This window comes from Dipodomys spectabilis, unplaced genomic scaffold (genome assembly GCF_019054845.1).
Source record: "Dipodomys spectabilis isolate Male_0828 unplaced genomic scaffold, ASM1905484v1 ptg000083l, whole genome shotgun sequence".
NCBI classification, from domain to species: domain Eukaryota; kingdom Metazoa; phylum Chordata; class Mammalia; order Rodentia; family Heteromyidae; genus Dipodomys; species Dipodomys spectabilis.
In genome coordinates this window covers 3,676,694-3,701,669 of record NW_024870760.1, presented here as the reverse complement: position 1 = coordinate 3,701,669, position 24,976 = coordinate 3,676,694, and the positions used below count along the sequence as shown (strand labels likewise).

The following is a 24,976-nucleotide window of genomic DNA, read 5'->3' as shown; positions in this document are numbered from 1 at the left end:
ATTCTCCCCAGAGACCTAGGTCTCATAAAGTCTATCTATCGTTATCTACAAAGTCATCCCAACCTCAGAGTTTAATTGAAGACTAAACACAGATGTCCTCTTACCTGATCTCATTGCTGGACTAATTAAATCAATAATGATGCACATTAATCATCACTGAGTTCTGCAGAATTTTAGGTCTTAACTATAAGATGTCTTCATGGTTGACAAGAGGCATTCTTTCTTCTATAATCTCCAGTGAACTGATGCAGCAAAAAAACATTTATTTGCAGTCTTAAGTCTGCTTTACAACCAGAGAATCACCTTTGGAAACTGGCTATATGATGATGTTACATTTTCTCTGATCTCTATGATCTGAAACTGGAAATTCAAATTATAAAAACTAATGTTTGAGTCTCAACTTCTAGGTATTGAACCTCTCTGATAACCAAGTATCAACTGTGAAGCCAGGACTGTGAAGTCCCACCACACCAGACCCCTATGCTTCCAAAGATGCCCTTGTAGCATTGGAAAGCTGTAGCAGAAGGAAGGGTTGGGCTCTCCCTGCTAGATGTGTGCAGAAGACTGGTGAGGAACTTATCCCTTGGGGGTGAGTTCTTCCTGAGGAGACAAAGCTCATAGGGATGGAAAGAGGCAGCTTGGCACCTGCTGAGAACTTTCCAGAACTGAGGTGTACAGCCAAAGTGGCCACAGCTGCTGGTAACCACTGGCAACATCCACTGTATAAAGTTCTGGCCATGTATTGGGAATGCCTGGTGTGCAGAGGTCTAGGTCTTTGCCCCTTGGAGCTTACACCCCAGTTAATTGGCATCCACATAAGAAACTACTCGAAATGAGGGGCTGTGTACAGGCCAGGTATTGGCCTTGGAGAAGCAGACAGGAATAGATCTGAGAGGTAAGGAGCCAGCTAGAGAGTGTGGGAAAGAACTCTGGAAACCAGGATAGGGATTGGCTTGGCTGGAAGAACCTGAGACTGAAAAGCTAAGCCTTAGTGATCAGTGGGAATGTGGGGAAGGGCTTGAGAGGCAAGACAGGGCCCCACCAGAGGATGAAGGGACAAACTCAGAATGACGACTACTGAGGTGAGAAGAGCCAGGGAAAGACATGAGGATGGCAGGGAAGCAAGTCTCAGGTGGAGACACACAAGCCTGGAGCAGCCCTGAGGCATCAATGTAGGGAGAGCCAGGAAGACTGGGCAGCAGCTTCCAGATAGAATGATGTTAGCAATGACCCAGGAACCCTGGCACGGTGGGTTGCCCACTAGACACCTGTACCTCAGCTACTCTGAGGCCTGCAGTAGCTTGAGGGATGACTTGCTCAGGAGCCAACTGCTCTGAAAACTCCAGGCAGCATACTTCCAGGACAAGGAGACAGATGAAGAACTGCAATCAAACAAGATGTTGGTAGTGTTTTGTTTTCAGTTGTTTTAACTTTTTTTTTTTAAACCTCTAAGGCACAATCCTTAAGAACTCAAACCCATGCTACCATTTTTAAAACACACACCACCACTTAAAAACTTTTGAGTCGGAATGTTGTCAAATAAACACACATTCAAGTGTGAAGGAATGTCACATGTGACATTCAAAATCCTCCAGAATCGGACATCAGAAAAAAAGCACCACTTGGTTAACTTGAGAAAAACATTTTTGCCAACTTGATTTTGAAGCGAAATTTCTATGCAAGGCAAAAATTAGTTAGAAAAGGAAAGAAGAGATTTGCTTTTCTATCAAACTCATGATCACCGTTTTCAACTGTTGTTGGGTCAAAGTCATGCAGGCGGCTCTCTGCAAGCCTGAAGCCTTTATACCCCACCAGTAATACAATGGCAGACCCCATGACCTGGGAAAGTGCTGCTTCTCAGAAGGCTGTTGGTTGGGCTCCAACTCCCAGGTGATGTATCAGTTGCTCCCACATCCTTGCCACCTTCCCCAACGCATACAGAACAGTCCTCCCATCCCCACACCCCATGTCCTGCAATAGCTGCTTGCAAAGGCCCCACACTGGATCAGCTATCCTGTCCAGTTTTATAAGTGGCTCTTGAAAAATCAGTCACTCACTCCACTTTATTTGCACAGAATATGAGGACTTGACTCTAAACAATCTACTAAGAAGGAAAAGACAAAGGTTTTCTTAGCAGAAACTGCTGAATAGAGTAAGGGAAAAAAAATTACAGAACGGATTTAGAACCTTGGAAATTTAGCAGAATAAGATGATAGTCTGCATGTATTTTTGGCTGCTCTACTACTTGCATTTGCCTCTAGCCCTTATAGCCTCATTTTAGGACATCATATAAAAAAGTCAAGTTCAATAGAAAATTAAGTTTATTTCTGGATATACCACAATCAAACATATTCTGTATTTATTTAGAATACCATAATCAGTGCAAAAATAGATTTCTCTTCTCTTTTGTAGAAGTTAATACAATACTTTGTGCTAAAAACATGATATTTTAGCCAGGTTTTCAGGATTAACTTCTCAAAACAAATAAACAAAAATATATAGTTACACACATCAAATTTATCACACAAATATATATACAACAGCATAATTGTAGTGCAGAAAAACAAAGTTCCCAAATATAACAGGTAATTTATACAACATGTATTCTAATTTTTTTCAAGGGCTTCACCAATGAGTCGAACAGCAACACTTTTGCCCTCATCTGTCTGAATAATAAGCAATGCTTCAAATCTGCCTGCAGCCTCTGGTCTGAAGTGCACTGGGATATGGATGTAATGCCGGGCTCTGGGGAGAGAAGAAAATGGCAGCACATAATGTGACAGCAAGTCACCAGCCATGGCCTGAAGAATTAAATCATACTCCTCTGATATCTATTCTAATTTCTTTAATGCTATTATTTAATAAGAAATTAAAACAAAGAAGAGAAAATTCTAAAATTGGTATAGCTTGTGGCAGAGTACTTCCTAGAATGTGTAAGATCGTGGGTTCAATCCTGAGCACCACCAAAAGATGAATGAAAATACAATTGAATTGAAAATACAATGGCAACTGTATCCTTGGCTAGTCAATAAAAACAAAAAAAAATGAAAATATGAGCTAAAGATATACTTACTGTACATGGAGCTTGCAATCTACCTGCTAATGTAGGGTGCTGTTTACTAAGAAAGAGCAAGAGAATACTCTAAGTACCAGGGCCTCATTCAATTCTGGCAGTTTTGGACTGGAAAGACTATTAAAACCATTTGATCCCTTCTGATTCTTAACAATAGTACAACTTTTTCTCCAAAATGTACATGGAACTTTTATCATAAGTTTTCTACAGAGGCTCATTTGTTTGGCAGAGAGGAAGGCCAGTAGTGGGCCTGTGGTGTGCCACTTCAGAAATGATTTGACTGTGGCCACCTAGCATGTTGCTTTCCTGGGCACCACTTGCTGGGCAGTGCTACACTGGAAATGTAGCACCAATTCCTCTCTGACTCTTTTTTTTTTTTTAATTTAATTTTTTTTTGTGAAAATACTGTACAGAGGGGTTACAATTACATGGGCAGGATAATGCGTACATTTCTTATCAAGCATTGCAGCCTCCTCCTTTGTTTACCCTTCACATCCCTTCCCTACCTCCCCCCTAGCCCCCCTCTCTGACTCTTGAGTGCTGCTCTGAGCAGTGTCACCCTTTACACCAGAAAGCTGGCCGGCCCAATGGGAAATAAAACAAAACAAGAAGTAGAGGAGGTACTAGAAGAGGAGGAAGATGATGAGGTGGTGGAAAAAAATCAAGTTGTAATGGGCAAAGTGGAATACCTCCTAAAGTGGAAGGTTTCTCAGATAAGAGCAACAGATGGGAGCCAGAAGAGAATCTGCACTGCTCCAACCTCACTGCTGCATTTCTGCAGTCACAGAAAACAGCACATAAGACAGATAAATCAGAGGGAGGCAAACGTAAAGCAGATGCTGATTCTGAAGATAAAGGAGAGAAAGGAAAACCAAGGAAAAAGAAAAAAAGAGTCAGAAAACCACAAGGCTTTGCCCAGGGGTTGGGAGCCCGAGCAGGTTACTGGAGCTACAGACCCCAACAGAGAGCTCATGTCCCTGATGAAATGAAAAAACGGGTAAGGCTGATCTAGTCCCTGCCAAGGAAGCCAATGTTAAGTGCTCACAGTTGTCATATCCTTCTATGACTAAAGGCTGAAATAGCATTCTTACCCCTCGGAAGATGACACCAAAAAAAGACAAGAGTTAACTCTCCAAAGCACCAGCTCCTGTCACCTCTGACTGTGGTTTCAAGTGGGGAGAAAGGAGTTCTACTTCTGATACCATAAATGTGGCTTGAGAAAAGGTTCCTTGAAAAGCTGGTATAGTTTCTATGCCTTCCAAGTACTTTACAGCCATTCCATACTATATAGTTGGCACACTCATCCCAAGTGAGGGGGAAGGGTTATGTGTTTCAAGGCAACCCACTCCGTAGTTTGCTGAGAAAGGAAAAAGGGCCTTCTATGAAGGACAGAACTTGCAAAAGTGTGTGAGAGTGTGTGTGTGTATCTTTGAAGAGCATCTCCACAAGCCACAGCCTTCTTCCCAATAGTGTCAACCACATTTCTGTATGTGTGTAGTTTTTGGCTGTTATAGGTGTATTATTGGGAGTGGAGGAATGGACAGGGAGGAAGGAAGATGGGTAGGATTTTGGCCTAAATTTTTGGTTTAAATTTGAGCGCGGATTGGGGAAATGGTGAAACAATAGAAAGAACTAATAGTTTGGTTCTGTACTCAGATTAGCTTTCATAAATGAAAGCTAATTAGCACCATAAACGAAGACTGTGAAAGGCTGCTTAAAAGCAGTGAATGACTATGAATGAGGCATTCCCTGACTCAGCTTCATATTACCCATGAGGCTACAAAGCTGCTGCTCTGGAGATGGCAAATGAATTGAAGGGGGGTCTTTCATTGAAGAGTATACACAGGCAGACCACTCTGATGTCTTAAAGGTATTAAATCTTGAAATTAAACAAAAGACCCGTCCCCCCCCCCCAATTGTTATCAATCTGTCCACTTAAGCTACTCTCTTGATTTTGGGAGTGCTGAGGGAGTGAGTGTTCATGCTCTTAGGGTAAAGCCTTGCAATTTGTTTTTTGAACTCTGAGACCATTAGCGTCAGGATTCAGTCACAGCACAAATTTCATGGAGTCACTTCAAGGGTTTAATTATCCCAAAAAGCACTTGTCTCAGGAGATTAATTTTCATACTGGGGCAGTGCGTTCCTTAAAAGATACAAAACAATATTAAGAATTAACACCTACCCCAAATGTCTCTTTGTTTTGGTCTTTTTTTTTTTTTTTTGAGACAAGGTCTTGATATATAGCTTAGGCTGGCCTTGAACTCTCAATTCTGCTGCCTCGGCCTTCCAAATGCTCTAACTAAAATCATGAGCTCTATGGATTCTTGACATCTTGCATCTAGATCTACACCATAAAATCTTTCTAGGCATATATGTTAGTCATCTGTGAAAATTCTAACTATAAACTTCATACCATGCTGTCAGTCTTTGTCTTAATAAAATTGTAGATTAAAAAAAAATTCTAGTCTGGCACTGGTGGCTCACGCCTGTCATCCTAGTTACTCAGGATTATGGTTCAAAGCCAGCCTGGGCAGGAATGTCTGTGAGACTCTTATCTCCAGTTAACCACCAGAAAACTGGAAGTGGCACTGTGGCTCAAGTGGTAGAGCTCTAGCCTTGAGCTGAAGAGCTCAGGGACAGCGCCTAGGCCCAGAGTTCAATACCCAAGACCGACCCCCACCCCAAAAAAAAATTCTAAAAGAAGTACATTTTCAGATTATGTAGAGACAGGCAATTAAGTATCCTGTATTTATAAGTAGTAAGTTTGTTTTTATCCATAAACTATGTCTCCAAAGGAGACCTGTACGTCTATGGTGAAAGGTCTTTGTATACTTTATGTATAGCCTATGTGACATCATTAACGTTCAGTCTTAATTGCTTTTATGTGGAATTTTAAAGAATTGAGACTTTTCCTCGTGGGGAAGCACTCCAGCCCTCAGTCTCTTCTCAGCCACACATCTGGAAGTATGGTCATTAGAATTTTTGCACACTGCTGTCCTATGTGGTCCCTGATGAAATCCAGTATGTAATATTAGCTTTTAGATGCAATGCAACATGTTGGGCTAATGATTTTTTTTTAACATAGTATTTCAAAGACACTTTCTTGGACATATCTGTTAGCTAGCACAGATCTAGATCTTCAGCTACAGCAGAATATATGGTATTCCTCCATGTCCTGGGCTTAATTCCAGGAGCCTGTGGACACTGAAACTGTAGATGCTTTGTACCTTATCTAGAATGGCACAGTATCTGTAAATAGCCTATGCACATCCTCCACATACTTTAAAATCAGCCCTAATTATAATACTAATTATAATACCTAACAACATGTTACATAAACAGTTGTATTGCATTTGCTTAGGGAATTAATGAGGGAAAAATATCAGTTGTTTAGTATAGATGTAATTCTTTTTGCTGAATATTTTCAATTGGTGGTAGGTAATGCAGAACTCATGAATACAGAAGACTTGAATACATAGTCTAATTTATATAGCAAACATGTCTATCTTATCTGTCCTATCTATCTATCTATCTATCTATCTATCTATCTATCTATCTATCTATCTATCTATCTATCTATCTATCTACCTACCTACCTACCTACCTATCCATTCATTTTTGAGTGCAGTGGATCAAACCCAGGATCTGTGCACACTAGACATTCATTCTCTCACTGAGATACATTCCTAGCCCCTGTATTTTTTATTTAAAGCCTTGGGTTTTTTTCCCCTCAAAATACCCTGTACTTTTCCATGTCAGCACTAATATATCTTAAAAAAAAAAAGAAAAAAGAAACCTGCTCTATGGCATTAACAACAATGTTCTCTTTTATGTTAACATTTCAATACTCAAGAATTTGCCAACCTAAAGAACTCTTATTAGGGCTGGGAAGGTGGCTCAGTGGTAGAGCGCTTGCCTTACATGCCTGAGGCCCTGGGTTTGATTCCTCAGCACCACATAAGCAAAAAGAAAAAAGCTGGAAGTGGCGTTGTGGCTCAAGTGGTAAAGTGCTAGCCTTGAGCTGAAGAGCTGGGGGATAGCACCCAGACCTAGAGTTCAGGCCCCACGACCGGACCCCCCACCTCCAAAAAAAACTATTATTAATTAGCATAAATAACAAAATATCCCCAAATAAATCTGGGATCCTATTCCTTTCCTGTTTTTTTGTTTTTTGTTGTTGTTGTTGTTTTTTGTTAGTTGTGGGGCCTGAACTCGGGGCCTGGGTGCTGTCCCTCAGCTCTTCAGCTCAAGGATAGCAATCTACCACTTGAGCCACAGTACCACTTCTGGATTTTTCTGTTTATATGGTGCTGAAGAATAGAATCCAGGGCCTCGTGCATACAAGATAAGCCACCTTCCCAGCCCCGTGTTTTTTGTTTTTGTTTTTTGGGTTGTTTTAGGTCTGAGACCAGGTCTCAAAGTTGGTACCTGCACTTTTGCTCACTAACTAGCACTCTACCAACTGAGTTACACCTCCAACCCCATCTATCACACCTTCCTACTTCTACCATTAATGCTTCTAAAAGAAGCAGAACTTGATAAACTTTTTCTGAGGGTTAGGATAAGGATTAGAGCTAATAATAGAAGTGACTATTATTAATAAAATTCAATACAGAATATAGAATTGCTCTATATCCCAACAAAGTGTTTAAAATTGTTATCCTTTCAATATGAAATGTCTTCCACAGGGCTCATATGTTGAAGGCTGGGCCCCAGCTGAATCTAATCATGGAGAAGTGATTAAATATGAGGACTCTGATCAAATCAATGCATGAATCCTCTAATACGTTCATAATTTGATATCATTATATCATGCAGGTGACTATATTTGGAGGAGGTAGGCCACTAGGGGCAGGCCTCTGAGGGATGTATCTTGTTTCCTGCTTTCTTTTCTCTCTGCTTCCTGGCTGCCATAAGGTGAGCACCTTTGCTCTGCCAGGCCCCCATGTTGCCATGTTTTTCTTTACCTCAGGCCACAGTCATGGAGCCGGCTGAAACTTCTTTAACTCTGAGCCCAAATGAAGCTTTCCTCCCTTGAGCTGTTTTCTCAGTATTCTATCACAGTGATGAGAAAGCTTAACTAATATGAAAAGGTATTGTGACAAATCGCCTGTTCCAAGATTACATTCTATTTTGAATACACTGTAATAACAAACCTAGAAATTCAATCAACTAGAACTTTCCCTCTCTAAATTTAAAAGGAGCCCCTTTTTATTAAAAAAAATAATAAGCTAACACATTAGTACATCAAGGTATCACCATGATCCAAAATGGGAAACAACACAAATATTTGGTTCCTAAGTGTCAGAACAGGTTGTTAAGTTGCTGCTTAGCTGCAGCTTCTGCTAGAACTAACCTTCCCTCTGAAACCACACAGCAGGATCTGCCAGCTTAGAAGTCTGCCAAGACTAAGCAACTCCTCTGGAGCAAGGACACAAAGGCACAACAAAGTGGTGACCTTACTTCAGTAGGAAATAGTATAGTGTATAATGACAAAGGTTAAAAAAAAAAGTAAACACAAACAAATTCTTTTTAAAAATATACAAAAAGGAGATAAGCAATTAGTGTCCTCCCAAAGAACTTTTACCCTATTGCTTTATTTATAAATCTGTACTTTTAAGGGAGCTAAATACCCTCAGCATACATATTTGTGCTTACCTACCTCTATATAAGGCAAAGCCCCTGTGACTTCTGGGAAACTCTTCTGCCTCTTGCTGTTACAGTCAGCAAGGGAAATGCTTTTCATGTGTTGATGCTGGAACTTGAAAGTGCAGCCCCAGCAAGCCTCTAATAGCCTTGGCAAAGGTACACTGTATAAGGTAATTATTACTTCGTATACCCTATGGATGACCACAGTCACATTATTATGCTGGAAGTGTACTTAATGGTGTCAGTGAGCAGACTGGAAATTACTTCCTCAGGGTTCTAAAAACTGAGATTTTGTTCCACTTGCTAAAGCAAGGGAACTGTTTCTCTCAATCACCAATTACAGTTTATGAGCTCCTTTGTCCAAAGTCAAAGTTTCTTAATAGTTGGGACAAACACAAAAGCACTCAGTTCAATAGTGAGAATAAGCACCTACTACTTCAGGGTTCTGAACACTTTCCAGCAAGGTTAGTGCAGCAGCTGGCTTCTCCTGCTGATTCTCCTTGGCTCTGAATAAGCCAGCCTCTGTCCTTTACTTCACATGGTATTTATTATCTATACGAGGTCAGTGGATGTGGCATGACAGAAGTCTTCTATGTCCTAGAATTAGACTTAGTGCTTTACACACAAATTTTCTTTTTCATTTTTTTCTTACTGGCTTTTTTGTGCATGATGGTACTTTATCATGCAAGCCACTCTACTTCTGCTTTTTGCTTGTTTTTTGGAGTCAAGAGAATCTCAGACTTGTCTGTCTATGATGGCTTTGAGCAACTCTCCAATCTCAGCCTCCTGAGGAGGTAAGGTTTTAGCAACTAGCAACTTATTTATATACAAGGAGCTTCTTATTTATATTTTATCAAATTTACTGTGAGTTGCTACTGTTAAAACCAAAGATGGAATTATTATGAATTATTTACTCTATTGTTACGTAAGAATAGTGCCAACTGATGCTTTCTGGAAACTCACTGAGATCAGAATGACCTAATGAAGTAGAAAATTATCTCATTTAAGTTTGTCTTTGGAGTATAAAAGTTTTAAAAGATTTAGTCAAGCACTGGTAGGTAGCTTGTGCCTAAAATCCTAGCTATTCAGGAGACTGCGATCTGAAGATCCTGGTTCAAAGCCAGCCCACACAGGAAAGTCCATGAGACTCTTATCTTCAATTAACCACCAAAAGGCCAAAGTGGAGCTGTGGCACTAACCTTAAGCAAAAGAAGCTCAAGGATAGTGCCCAAGCCTTGAGTTCAAACTTTAGAATCAGCACACAGACATAAAACAAGTTGTAACCAATTTAAATATAAGAGTACAAACAGTCTGTATCTTTTGCTGTCATTTAAAATGCTATCGAAGGTTTACTTAATTTAAAAATATTTTCTCATGTTTCTAAAATGTAGGCTTACACTTTAAATTTTCCTAGCACTGGGATGACAAGTCAACAGTTCCCCTCAACAAAACTGGATACTTTTATATATAGCAGGATAAAATGAACACTTTTTTTCCCCCTTTGAATTGTTTTAGAGACAGGGTCTCAGTAGTCCTTTGAACTTGTGATCCTTGAAGTTGTGACTACATAAAGTCTCATTGTATAATCCTGACTAGCTTGAGTATGTAACAATGGATACTATTATATTAAGTGGGGTCATAATGAACACTTACTTTACTTTAAATTGTTTCTGAGACATGGTCTCACTGTGTAGTCCCGACTGGCCTTGAACTTGAGAGAGAAAGAGAGACCCCCATCTCTCAAGTGCTAGAGGTGCAGGTTTATGCCACTATCCCTAGCTATGTTTGGAAAACAAGATAAAACCAAGCAAAATGCCATTTCATTGATATCACATGAATTTCTCATCATGCATGTGAATAGTATTGTCACAACCTACATGAAAAGTAGCAAAACCACCAGGCAGTTTGACATATCTTGCTTAAAAATTAACATGATGATGGGGCTGGGAAGGTGGCTCAGTGGTAGAGCGCTTGCCTTGCATGCCTGAGGCCCTGGGTTCGATTCCTCAGCACCACATAAGCAAAAAGAAAAAAGCCGGAAGTGATGATGTGGTTCAAGTGGTAGAGCGCTGACCTTGAGCTGGAGAGTTGAGGGACAGCGCCCAGGCCCAGAGTTCAGGCCCCACGACCGGACCCAAAAAAAAAAAAAAATTGACATGATGAAAAATATAGATTAATAGGAAAATAATCTGATATTTTAATCATTAATTTAGTTAATGTTGTGGTTTACACCTATCCCTGTCCTCCTTACCCCCACATAAAAGATAACTGTCTGGACCAAGAAGCAGCCCTTACCAGATATCAAAACTCGTAACATCTTGATCATGATTTTTCTAGGTGCCAGAATTGTGTGAAATGGATTTCTGTTGTTTTTTGAGCCACCTGGTCTATAGTATCTGTTCTAGCAGCTGGGATAGATTGAGATGCTACAGAAAGATCACCTTTTATACTTATGTCATTTCATTTAGCTGGTCCCATTCCTACTCTTGACCTCTGAAAAGATACCTCGTCTTGTAACATTACAATGGGCAACACTTAGGAATCTTCTGGAAAGGATCAAGAAAGTTGAGTTGTCAGTGACTGATGCCTGTAATCCTGGCTGTTAAATTATCATTAACTCCTGGTAGGTTTTGAACACCTCATTGTCTAGTTATAAAATAAAAACAATGACAATTTAACAGATTTTTTTGGGGGGCTCCGTCCTGGAGCTTGAACTCTGGGCCTGGGCGCTGTCCCTCTCTCAGCTCTTCAGCTCAAGGCTAGCGCTCTACCACTGGAGACACAGCACCACTTCCAGTTTTCTGAGTGGTTTATTGGAGATAAGAGTCTCATAGCCTTTCCTGCTTGGGATGGATTTGAACTGCAATCCTCAAATCTCACCCTTCTGAGTAGCTAGGATTACAGGCATGAGCCACGCCCGGCATAACCAGATACTTTTAATATTGGCTCCTTACCAAAACTAGATGAGGTACATATAAGTAATGTTTTTGTTTTTCAAAGTTGATAATAGGCTCTTCAAAAGATTTTTTTGTGTCCATCCTGGCGGTTCAACTCAGGGCTTGTCTTCAAACTTTTTAGCGCAAGGCTAGTGCTCTACCACTTGAGCCACAACTCAAAATAAAAAAAAGCCTTTTTTATTTTGCCAGTCCTGGGGCATGAACACAAGGCCTGGGCACTGTCCCTAAGCTTCTTTTGCTCAACACTAGCACTTTACAACTTGAGCCACAGAGCCACTTCTAGCTTTTTCTGTTTATATGGTACTGAGGAATCAAACCCAAGGCTTCATGCATGCAAAGCAAGCACTAAAGTATTTCATGGATCTACTGCATGCAATGGCTAGGTCAGTCCACAGTGCTTGCCTAGCATGGGCAAGGTTCTGGTTTACAAACCAATGCTGCTAAACAGAAAAACAAGCCAAAGAATTCTGGTTCTGATGAGGGTCAGGAGCTAGTCTGAGACTGAATTAATAAGGCAGACATTACAACATTTGAATTAAGATAATAACATTAGGCTGGGAAGGTGGCTCAGTGGTAGAACGCTTGTCTTGAATGCATGAGGATCTGGGTTCAATTCCTCAGCACCACATAAGCAAAAAGAAAAAAGCTGGAAGTGGCACTGTGGCTCAAGTGGTAGAGTGCTAGCCTTGAGCTGAAGAGCTGAGGGACAGCGCCCAGGCCCAGAGTTCAGCCCCACTACCGGACCACCCTTCCCCCAAAAAAAGATAATAACATTAATTAAAATACTTGATGACAATTCATTCTACTCATAACCTGACTTATGGAATTGTAACTCTGTTGTACAATAGAAGAAAAAGAATAAGATGACAAAAAAAACAGGATACTTTACTCAATATGTTATATTTAATTACTAAAAATATTTACCACAATTAGAAACTTAAATGGGTTCTTTATGAACAAACTAAGTGCCTCTGCATTTTAGTACCATCTAACTACCACCTTACATACTAGAACAAGTCAATTAGAGCAATACCTATAGAGACTCAGACTCAAAGCACAGAAGCTAAGAGAACTCGGATTTGGTGTTTTCTTTTTTTAAATCTATTCTTCTATGTAGGTGTGGAGGAGAGTAAAAGAAAAAGCACGGATATGAAATGTGATATTTTGGCGTGGGAATGTTATTATCTGAAATAGAGAATTCATGAGAAAGAGCCTTGAATTCAGTTGGGTGAACTGAGCTTAAGAAGTGTTAATAGGGGGGATGGGGGGGAGGATGGGAAGGGATGGGAAGGGGAAACAAAGGAGGAGGCTACAATGCTTGATAAGAAATGTACTCATTATCTTGCCCATGTTATTGTAACCCCTCTGTACAGTATTTTCACAATAAAAAAAAAAAAAAAGAAGTGTTAATAGGGCTGGGAATGTGGCTCTGTGGAAGAGTACTTGCCTGAATGAGGCCCTGGCTAGTGGTAGAGCACTAGCCTTGAGCTGAAGAGTTGAAGGACAGCACCTAAGCCCAGAGAGAGAGAGAGAGAGAGAGAGAGGAAGGAAGGAAGGAAGGAAGGAAGGAAGGAAGGAAGGAAAGAAGGAAGGAAGAAAGGAAGGAAGGAAATGTGGTATTTCATAAAAATTTTGCAGTTAGTACTGATGAATCCTTCTTGAAAAGGTCATCTGAAGGACAGATTTGGTAATGAAGAAGATGCAAACATCTGCTGGTCTTCCTACCTCTGTTCACATGTCTTTTATATGTTCCTCTATATAATTCAAAGCTCTTAGAAGCATTAGATCTCTATTTTTGCTAAAGAGAAAACTGATCCTCAGAGGGATTTGAAACTATGATAATCTTCAACATACATTATACATTCATTGTTGACTTTGCAGAACTGAAATCTATACCTTGCACCTTTAGGTCAGTCCCCTGGGAGTAAGAGGAAGGGTTTAGCCAACAAATATATAACAATACAAAGTAGGAGAAAAAGGTGATAGATGAGAGAAAAGAGTGACAAGACAGAAGTGGAGAGAAGTGTCCTCAACCAAGTCATTTCTGAGTAAGCTTTCTAAAGAGAAATGCTGGTCTTAGTAACTTAGTAAAGGACAACGCTACAATGTTCACAGAATTGTCGAGGTTTTCATTGCAGAATGTATTTCATGACTAGTTCTCTAATGCTAAAATGTGAGATCATATAATAATTGTTTGAAAGATTCAAAGATGAAATTAATATGATTCTTCAGCATTAAGTCCAACAGAACTCTATTGTTAATACACTGTTTGAGATTTCAACCTAAATGAGCATCATATAGACAAAGAGAATTAGCCAGAAGGGCAAGAAAATAAGGAAGAAATAGCAGAAGTTAATCAGTGAACAGCTTATAGAACAAAGCAACAAAAGACTTTCATGTTCCTGAATATACACTGAGACCTGGTTTAAGCCCATCACCAAGGACCACTTGGGAAATCTGTTTAAATATAAACTTTCTGGACTGTTAACCCCAAACAATCCAAAAAGCAACAATTACTTATTTATACAGACAGTTCCGTCCTAACATTCTCCCCAATTTCTTTATCCTATCCTTCTTATTTACAGCCAATGTAGATTCAATGTAGATAATACTCTCCTTCCCACAAACGTTATAAAAACACGCTCAGTTCTAGGACCAGCAGATATCTTCCCAACTGCTGTCTACATGACGTATTCTAGAATTTAACCATGAGATAATTAAGCTACTGATGCAGTGAGGAAGATTCCAGGTAAGAGAAATCATTCTAGGTCCAAACCTGAAAAGGGTTGCCACACTGTTACTTGACTGTGTCAAGAAAATGCTCCCTGCTGGCAACCTCACTCTTCACACAAAATACACGATACTCTTTGCTGTTAGTGATTACAATGGTATTGCAACAAAGGAGGCCTCCCTGCCCTCTAACTTCTAAAAGACAAGTTCTACACCTGAGAAGAACATGGGACTTTAGGATAAACTCACCGCAAAGAGTATTTGGAATGCTTGATGTGGAAAGGCTCTCTGGGACTCAAAAACTTCAGCTGGAATTCAATAAGAAAACATTTTATAAAGTTAGACAAATGTTTTTGCATGTATCAAATATCACACTATAAAGACACATTATGTAAATTTAGTTACAGTCACAATATTATGCAGGAAACAATGTTCCTGTAATAAAACCACATTTAAGTAAGTTTTGTTTTTTGTTTTTTTTGTCGGTCATGGGGCTTGAACTTAAGGCCTTGACACTGTCCCTGAGCCTTTTCACTCAAGGCTAGTGCTCTCCCACTTTGAGGCACAGCGCCACTTCCTTAAGGAAGTTTTTTTGTTTTTTGTTTTTGTTTTTTGGGTCCGGTTGTGGGGCCTGAATTCTGGGCCTAGGTGCTGTCCCTCAGCTCTTCAGCTCAAGGCTAGCACTCTACCACTTGAGCCACAGCACCACTTCTGGCTTTTTTTTTTCTTTTTTGCTTATGTGGTGCTGAGGAATCGAACCCAGGGCCTCAGGCATGCAAGACAAGCGCTCTACCACTGAGCCACCTTCCCAGCACCCCCTTAAGGAAGTTTTAAACTAAATGTTTATCCAGAATTATGTCTGTGAGAGAGATATACCGTGCAAAAGAGAAAAAAAAGTTAAAATTTTTGATTTTCAAATATAAGACCATGAATTTCCAATGACTTTCTTTACAAATACAGTATTAAGTCATTTCTAAAAATTAGCTCATCATCATAATATATAATATGTAATATATAAAATATATTTCTAACCAACAGGAAAATAGTTGTCAAACCATCGAGCATTTAGAATGCATTTACCTTTCTAAAACCCACAGTAACATTTCCAACTTACTGAGTGTGTAATGAAAGAACTATTCCTCAGATTAACTTTCAGTGTCCGTGATTCCCCGACTCTGGTTGGCAGGAACACATACACATCTTCTGGGGCATATACGCCACGCTGACTCAAATCACCTTGCCTGCTTTGGGAACAGGTTTGAAAGGTATCTATTTAGAATCTATAACAACTATTTTTATATATTGTGTTTTCACTCACAACTTAATCTTTTTTTGGGGGGTGGGGGCAGGGGCAGGGTCAGTCATGGGCCTTGAACTCTGGGCCTGGGCGCTGTCCCTGAGCTCTTCAGTTCAAGCCTAGTGTTCCACCACTTGAGCCACAACATCACTTCTGGCTTTTTCTGCTTATGTGGTGCTGAGGAATTGAACCCAGGGCCTCATGCATGTGAGGCAAGCACTCTACCACTGAGCCACCTTCCCAGCGCCTCACAACTTAATTTTTAAAAAATCATTTTACCTAGTCCATGTGAGGTGTAGCAGGAGGCGCTTACAAAGCTGCTAGGTGAGTGAGGGGCGCACTGTGAGCACAGCCTTCTCTGCCTTCTTCCCCTCTCTTTAAAGCCTGGCTGCTTGCCTGCCACAAACCCAGTCAGTAGCAAGCAGTCCTTCTATCTCAGTTCTTGTCTTCTGGACTACTCAAGCTGTGCTCTGTGAGCTGCTCTAAAATTGTGGGAAGAATGCCGACTTCTCTTGACTGCCTCCCAGCAGCCCATGGTGAAGGGAGCACTTTCTTCAGTCCTGATTTTACAAGTTAACTATTTCAAAAACTTCCAACCTTTCCGGGTCACCTCTGCTCCCTAACATCTCTGCAACCTTTTCCCAAGGCTTGATCTGGGACTTCCTAACTGCTAGTACAATGTTCCTGTCCAGGCAGTTCTATCCCTGAAGGGCTCTACAATGCCTACATGTATACCTCAGTTCTCACTGGGACTCTTAAGTACCATACTCCATCTTTAGTCAGAACACAATGACCACTTCCCAGTATCTCCAAGACATCTCAGGCCCTACAAACACAAATATTTAAACCTGTAATCCCTCACCTCCCTTTCCTCTATCTGTACTTCTAAGTATTTAGACAGTTGTTCTGGCAGCCACTCTGACACCCTCTTCTCTCTCTTGACTCTTTATCCACATCATTGAGTCCTTAGGTCTCTCTGCTACAGACCTCTCCAATCTGTTTATTCTTGTCATGTCTCTGACACAGTTTTACTCCTGCACTACTGAAACACAGCCATGACTTGTGCCCACTATGCTATGTCTCCCTGTAATCAGTCTGTTCCGCACAGAGGACTTTCTGGGTACATGTGTCCCATCATGCTCCTTCAAGCTCCTCGGCAGCCTCTCTCTCTCATACAAGGCTCCAGAGCCCACAGACTGTTGCCCAGTCCTTTCTACAGCTGGCAACTTTACTCACCTCTCCCTCTCCTGACTTATGTAAATTGCTCATATAAAATTTCATGTTAGCCAGGTGCTGGTGGCTCACACCTCTAATCCTAGCTACTCAGGACGCTGGTAACTGAATATCACAGTTCAAAGCCAGCATGGAAGGAAAATGATGAGACTCTTATTTCCAATTAACCAGAAGTGGTGATGTGGCTCCAAGTTGTAGAGCACTAGCCTTGAGCAAAAAAAGCTCAGGGACAGTGCCCAGGCCCGGAGTTCAAGCCCCACAAGTGACAAAAAATAAATTTGCTTTTTTTTTTTTTCTTTTTTTTTGGGGGGGGCGGGGAGGGTGGGTCCGGTCATGGGGCCTGAACTCTGGGCCTGGGCACTGTCCCTCAGCTCTTCAGCTCAAGGCTAGCACTCTAACACTTGAGCCACAGTGCCACTTCCGGCTTTTTTCTTTTGCTTATGTGGTGCTGAGGAGTCGAACCCAGGGCCTCAGGCATGCAAGGCAAGCGCTCTACCACTGAGCCACCTTCCCAGCCCCTGCTTTTTTTTTTCTTTGTTGGTTATGGGTCTTTAACTCTGGGCCTGGATGCTGTCCCTGCGCTCTTCAGCTCAAGGCGAGCGCTCTATTGCTTGAGCCACGGCGCCACTTCCGGTTTCCTAGTGGTTTATTGGAGATAAGAGTCTCACAGACTTTCCTGCCTGGGCTGGCTTTGAACCGTGATCCTCAGATCTCAGCCTCCTGAGTAGCTAGGATTACAGGCATGAGCCACCGGCACCCAGCTAAATTTACTTTTTAAAGTTTTAAGAATCTACTATCATATGCTACTTGTGAGGATATAAAATGGCACAAATGCTTCAGGAAAACTATTAAAGCTTGTTTAATGTTAAACATAATTATCATGTGACCCAGAAATTAGGTATGTTTTTAGTCCAAACAAAAACTTATGTCCATGGAGGTGGTGCTGTGGCTCAAGTGGTAGAGCGCTAGCCTTGAGCTGAAGAGCGCAGGGACAGCGCCCAGGCCCAGAGTTCAAGCCCCACAACCGACAAAAATAAAAAATAAAAATAAAGAAAACTTATGTCTAACTATGTTGAAAATGAACTTTACAACTGGCCGGGGGGGGGGGGGGGGGGAGCGGGGGGAGGAGATGGAGATGTAGAGGGAAAGGATGGTAGGGGAAAAGCAAAAGAGGAGGTAACAATGCTCAATAGGAAATGTACTCATTACCTTACTCATTTAATTGTAACCCCTCTGTACACTAATTTTACAATAAAAAAATTATGCCCATAAAAATGCATCAATTAATCCTAAAAATGTTACACTGAAAGAAAGCTAAAACAAAGAGTACATTAGGCATACACAGTCTCAAGCAAAACTTATCTATAACAAACCAGCATGGAATAAATCTTGACTGCAAAGGGACATGTAGAGACTTTCTGGAGACAACACTCTCTATCTTGATCAGAGCTGTAGTAAACCACAGGATCCCACAGGCAAGTTACTAAACATCTTACACTAAAGCTATACCTCAGTAACATATGGAGAAACTCCTAAAAATGACATAAACAGCATACATACCCAAGTGGGAGAGCAGAAGCCTCCAATGAAGCACACTTTCGGGACATACCTACATTATCTACTTTAATGAGTCTATCAGTGGAAGAGCGTGCCTTTCCAGGTTTATTTTCTGCTCTGATGCTCTGTATAGAAAAATCACAGGTGGAGGTTTGGGAGAGGAGAAAAATAAATAGAGGAAACATAGACATTTACCTATTGGAATTAAATTTTTAAGATGGGATGATTTTTAAATCCTAAATTGTATTTTTTTGTGAAGAAAGTCTTTTTTTTAATGTACAGAACAAGGGTTCTCCATGGGTAGACTTCCATGACTTGATATAGCTGGCAAGTTCACAAACTTCCCATATATAAAATGGCAAACTACTGTGAGTTTATGCTTATTAACTTTAGATACACGAATGATTCTAACCAGCATCATTTGTTACAGAGGAAAGAAAATACTTATCTAATCTCAGTAATAGGTAAAAGTCAAGAGTTAAATTTATAAATATTATTAAAAGAGGAAAGAAAAATGTGAGAGATCAAAGAAACCATTAACCAAATGTGAAAATATCATATTCAGTATTCACATTTTTTGAACAACATATCATGTAAATAAAATGAATGATTTATATAGCTTTCTATAAATATTTTATTTTTAGAAGGGATCACTTTATTATAATGCAATTCTTAATGAAAAAGGATACTTAAAAAGGTTTTCTTCTGGGGGGTGGGTACTCTATTTTCTGTTTCTATTTCTTTTTCTTTTGTAATGAATTGTAATCCCCTATTCCATGTAGTATCTAGACTGTTACACACACACACACACACACACACACACACAAACACACACACACACAAACACACACAGAGTACATGTTTAAGTCAAACATGGCTTCATGAATTATTACATGGACAATAAAGCCAAACATGTCAATTAATTAAGACAGACAAAAAAGACATGTGTTACATACTAGAATTAGTGAAATAATACCAGGAAAATATTCTGTATTTCAGATAGTTTCAGGTCAGTTTCACTTAGGATTATTTTTGTATACACAATAATTTGCTTAACTCTAGTGTAATACTCACTTTTCCAGAGAGCTGGAATCTCAAAGTGTGTTGCATGTGAGGCTCTTTAACAGGGTGACACTCAATATCCCAAAACTGGGCATAATCCCCTCTATCTCTGGGCAAAAATGTGATGGAGACCTACAAAATACACCCGGAGAAGACATGTAAACCTTGAACATTACTAAAGCTTAAAAGTCAAAAACTGAATATGAACCAGTAAAAGGAATGACTTCCTGTATTCACAAATTGGCAGAACTGAAATGATAAAGTACTCTACAGATTCAATGCTGTATCCTTGAAAATTCCAATGCATGGAATAGAAAAATTAGTCCTAAACCATCATTGCACTTACTGTCAATTCAGAACTTTAGTATGAAAACACTAAAGGAACAATGTTTATGCATTAGCTAGTTGTCCCGCTGACTATAGTCCAGTGGACTTGGTACTATGCCAAATCCAAAATATACGTTTGTTTATATAGCTTTAGATAGCACATTCTTCAAAATGTATATAGTAAGTGATTTTTGGAGGAAAAAAATTTTCAAAGTACTCTTAGAGCCCTCGAGCACAAGCCTGAATGCAGACACAATCCAGTCTTTCACCACTATGCTTGTGGTCCCCTCTGCTGGCCAGGCAGTGTAAAGGTGAAGTTGCAAGAAAATCTTTACATATTTGGTAAAGATTTACTATTTGCAGTACTTACTTGGTCCAGGATATAGTAATGATCACAACACAAATAAAAAAACCTAAGAGCCTTTCATTTCTATGCTAAATATTTAAAACAAGAAATTCTTGAAACACACTCTGATCTTTAATCTTTTTGGGGGGAGGGGAGAAGGGGGTAGAGGTCATGGGGCTTGACCTCATGGCTTGGGTGTTGTCCCTCAGCTTTGTGCCCAAGGCTAGCACTCTACCATTTTGAGCCACAGCTCCACTTCCAGTTTCAGGGTGGTTAACTGGAGATGACTCTCACAGACTTTTTTGCCCAGGCTGGCTTCAAACAGCCTCAGATCTCAGCCTCCTGAATAGCTAGGATTACAGGCATGAGGTACCAATGCTCAGTTTGCCTTTTTTTTTTTTTTTTCTGGGACTTCAACCTGGACACTGTTCCTGAGCTTCCTTTTGCTCAAGGATAGTGTTCCACCACTTGAGTTATTATAGTGCCACTTCCTGCAATTTTGGCGCTATTATGATGGTCAGATATCTTAAGGATTCTTTTCAGCAGGATTAGTCAATACTTAGCCACAGGCTCAGCAGGGAGCTGGCCTTAGTTATGCCACATCCCAGAGGGCATGGTTTCTCTACCTTAGTAATATGGAGCCATGTCCCAAGTAACCAGACACTACACTACCACTATAGGTTGCCAAAACAATTAACCCAAGGCAACCCTGAGTTGCTGATCCTAAACTGTTTTTGTATTTTTTTGTGGAAACTCCAATAAAGGGCATGGCCTAATAGCTCTGCCCTTGATCCCATCTTCTGCATTCTGACCCCTGTATGCTTTCTGCTGGAATCCTGCATGGCACATGCTAACCTATCTGGAACTCATGAATGTGATACATTTTGTTGCCTTGTATCTCTCCTGTGTACTTATGTAGCTACACCTGATAACACAGAGTGCCACCCAATGTGCCCATTCGAGAGTAGTCAATGGCACTTTGTAAATTATATAATTGTGACCATGACCATATATGGTCTGTCATGACTGGTTTCTTTTGTCAGTTCTTTTAATTGCCACGTAATAGGTTATTTTTATCTTTATAGGTGGTTGTGAACAATAGTGCTATGAATATTTGTGCTATGATTGTGCACAAGTTTTTCCTTGAACACCTGTATCAATTTTTTAAAGCAAATATCTAGAAGTGGAAATGCTGGGTTATATGGTAGTTCTATCTTTAGTTTATTGAAAAATTTTCAAACTTTTTCACAATGGCTGTAGCATTACTATAGTCTCATTAGAAATATGAAAGTTCCAGCTTCTCAACATCCTCAATATAGAGATTTTCTGCTTTTTTGTTCATTTTAAGTTATAGCTATCTTAACAGATATGAAGTAATAGCTCATTTCTGGCTTGATTGTATTTTCTTTTTTGGTCGGACGTGGGGCCTGAACTCTGGGCCTGGGTGCTGTCCCCCAACTCTTCAGCTCAAAGCTAGCACTCTACCACTTGAGCCATAGCACCACTTCCACCTTTTTCTGCTTATGTGGTGCTGAGGAATTGAACCCAGGACCTCATGCACGCAAGGCAAGTACTCTACCACTGAGCCACCTTCCCAGCCCCTTGATTGCATTTTCTAAAGACTAGTAATTCTAAGTTATTTTTGTTTTATGTTTTTGCAGTATGGTTGCATTTTCTAAAGACTAGTAGATATTTTTTTTTTATGTTTTTGCAGTATGGTGGAATAAATTGCATCACTCAAGCCTCAAGACATGCTAGCCATGCCTCCAGCTCTTTTATGTAATGGTTGACATTAAGATTTGCTTTTTTGCCCAGGGTTCTCCTACTTTATTTTATAATTCTTACCATAGCTCGGATGACACATATTCATTACCACGTCTAACTCCTTATATTGAGATGGAGTCTCACAAACTTTTTTGACTCCTCCGACCTTAGCCTCCTGAGTCGGTACAATGAGAGGCATGAACCACCAGGCCTAGCTTTTTAAATTCTTGATAGCACCATTTGATGTAAAAATACTTGTATTTCTGTTAATTCACCTAATTTTTGATACCTTTATTGGTCCTATCTCTACAAAATTAATAGCTAAACCAAAGTTATTAAGACTTATTTTTCTGGGCTGGGAAGGTGGCTCAGTGGTAGAGCGCTTGCCTTGCATGCCTGAGGCCCTGGGTTCGATTCCTCAGCACCACATAAGCAAAAAGAAAAAAGCCAGAAGTGGTGCTGTGGCTCAAGTGGTAAAGCACTAGCCTTGAGCTGAAGAGCTGAGGGACAGCGCCAGGCCCATAGTTCAGGCCCTACAACGGGGACCCCCACCCCCAAAAAGACTTTTCTATGTTTTCTAGAGGTTTTATATTTTTGCTTACATTTAGGGTCCCGTGTATTTCTTTCATTTTGGGTATCCAGTGTCCTGGTACCATTTGTTGAAGAGTATCATTTCTCCAATGACTTATCTTGGTATACTTTACAAGAACATCAAGTGATCATAAACATGAGGTCTGGGGATTCTCAATTCTATTCCTCTCAAGTATGCCTACTTTTATGGCAACACCACCCTGTTGTGACAGTACTCTGGCTCTGTAGGTTTTTAAAATGAGAAGGCTAAATCCTTCAGTCTCATTCTTTTGCAAGATTGTTTTCATTCTTCTGTGTCCTATGTTCATATAAATTTTAAGATAAGCCTCAAAACAAAACAAATAGAAATAGGAGTGTGGCATGACCAAGGGAAAGCAAAAGCAGGCCAGAAAATATGTGATTATGACGTGAATATTTAGTCTCAGAAATGACAGGATTAAGGAAAAAGACTAAGGCCTAAAAGAAAGAAAATATCTCAATAAGCTGAAGAGCAGTCTCTAACATCCTGCTTATTCTCCCAAAATAATACATAACTGGGCCCATATTATTACATCCTGGATGCTACCAACTTTGTCAATTTTTCCATTAAAACCAGATTGGACTTAGTATAGTCAAAGAGGGACTGTCGATATGCCAAGTGTATCCCTTGCATAACAAATTGTGTAATTGCTTACTTAAACTGAGAAACTGGAGCAGAAGTATCAAAAAGCTCTAAGAATTGCCAAGGAGCCACAATTTGAATGATTACCATCTAACACAAAGGAACCTATGCAGATGACTGCTTAGTTACAGAGTAAATTGGTACAAGTGGCTACAAATAAGTGTCACCTTAAATGAGGAATTGAGAAAATCCCTGGAATTCTTACCAAATACTTTCTAACCATACATATACCAAGTAAATGACAGGTGAGTACAGACCCCCTCAGTTCTAATTCTTACAAGTCAAAGTCCCCCTGCCTTCCTTAGACAAGCTTTTTTTGCTGCATCTCATTGATGATGTCTGAGCATAAGTTATATTGTATTCACCCATATAACTGATTATAAGCTGTATGTAGTTATACCCTTTTTGATGTTGAAAAAAAATTTCAAAATAGCTCAATGGGGTTTTAACAGGGATTAAATCTGTAGATCAATTCAGCAAGTACTGCTATTCTAACAATGATAATTCATCTCCATTAACATGGGATATCTTTCCTTCTGGATTATTTTCTTTTTGCAATCCTTCTTCATATGTTGAGTTTTTTGGTTCTGTTTTGTTTTTTTTTAATAATGTGTCTGTTCCCTATTCTCCTGGTTTGTTTCTGTTGTGATTTACAAAATAGAATAAACTATTTTTTAGAGAACTATGTGCTTTTCAAAACAAAAGTCAGAGACTTTCTAAGGCCTGTTACATAGACCTAATGAAGGACTAAGTTTCAGCAATTACTATAGAAGCCTCAAGAGTCTTTTGTGATCAATGGTGAGTTCATAGCTCCATCCTAGAACTTACCAAAAGCCCTTATGAATAAATGGACCAATATTTTATAAGTATGGCACTTTAATTGAGTTTTAGCAATTAAAATGACAGAGTATATTAACAAGGCCAAATGGATGATGACTGCCACCAGGAGACTTCTGAAGGGATGATGTCATGACTGGAAATAAACTAAGGTGTGAAAAGTTTCACAGCAGCTGGAAGAATCTGCTGCCCATAAAGAAATACTGGTACCTATGTCATCAACATGAGTTGTTGCCTAGTGGTAGGTTTCTTTGGCTATGGCAGGTAGCCAAAGTCATCTGGATTAGAGAAGTATGCTGTAAGCACTGGCAGCTGCAATCTCCTTACCAAATACACTATCAGCTTACCTCATATTTTCCTCATTGTAGTATAATACGTTGAACTTAGGAGGCTTCTTTCTCTGTAGGTAGACTGGCTATGAGACTAGCACTGGTTTAGGGAAGATAAACTGAAGTGGCAGGGTCACATGAGGTACTCCAGGCTGAATAACATCATGTACTTACTAACTGGCTATGAAAAATCTAGCAAAGCTCACCTTCTGGATTCTATTCCTTTCCAGTGTACCAGAAATCGGAGAACATCTGAATGCTGTGTATGTTGCTCTAAAAACATCTCCGCTTTCATCAACTCCCTGTGAAGAAATCATTTAAATAGTCAAATAAAACCCATAAAAGTCAGTGGATTGGTTTCAGACACATCATTATTTTCATGTTTACCAAGGACACCCTGACATACTAAGCCTATTTAGCAGTGCACAAAGAGAGCACAATGCCCTCGCAAGAGAGAGTGTTCCTGGGCTGACCAATATTGTACTGGCTCAGCGTGATGAGATCACATGTAACAGTGTTCATGACCAACTTCTTTGGCTGTAGTGAGCTCCATGTTACAGTAC

General features: G+C 40.0%; 1 protein-coding gene across 2 annotated transcripts in view; it reads right to left on the bottom strand.

Annotated features, from left to right (window-relative positions):
* Positions 1-2,303: 2,303 nt before the first annotated feature.
* The window catches only part of Cep192 (centrosomal protein 192), a 116,518-nt gene continuing 93,845 nt past the window's right edge, over positions 2,304-24,976 (bottom strand). Inside the window, exons 41-46 of one of the 2 annotated variants that reach the window (XM_042683664.1) lie at positions 24,620-24,715; positions 19,571-19,690; positions 18,500-18,621; positions 15,524-15,653; positions 14,659-14,717; positions 2,304-2,745 (exon numbers count right to left, since the gene is read on the bottom strand). In XM_042683664.1, coding sequence (XP_042539598.1) covers positions 2,607-2,745; positions 14,659-14,717; positions 15,524-15,653; positions 18,500-18,621; positions 19,571-19,690; positions 24,620-24,715 — 666 coding nt within the window. In that variant the 3' untranslated portion in view covers positions 2,304-2,606. The remainder of the gene's footprint in view (positions 2,746-14,658; positions 14,718-15,523; positions 15,654-18,499; positions 18,622-19,570; positions 19,691-24,619; positions 24,716-24,976) is intronic. The other variant, XM_042683665.1, reaches the window with a different exon arrangement.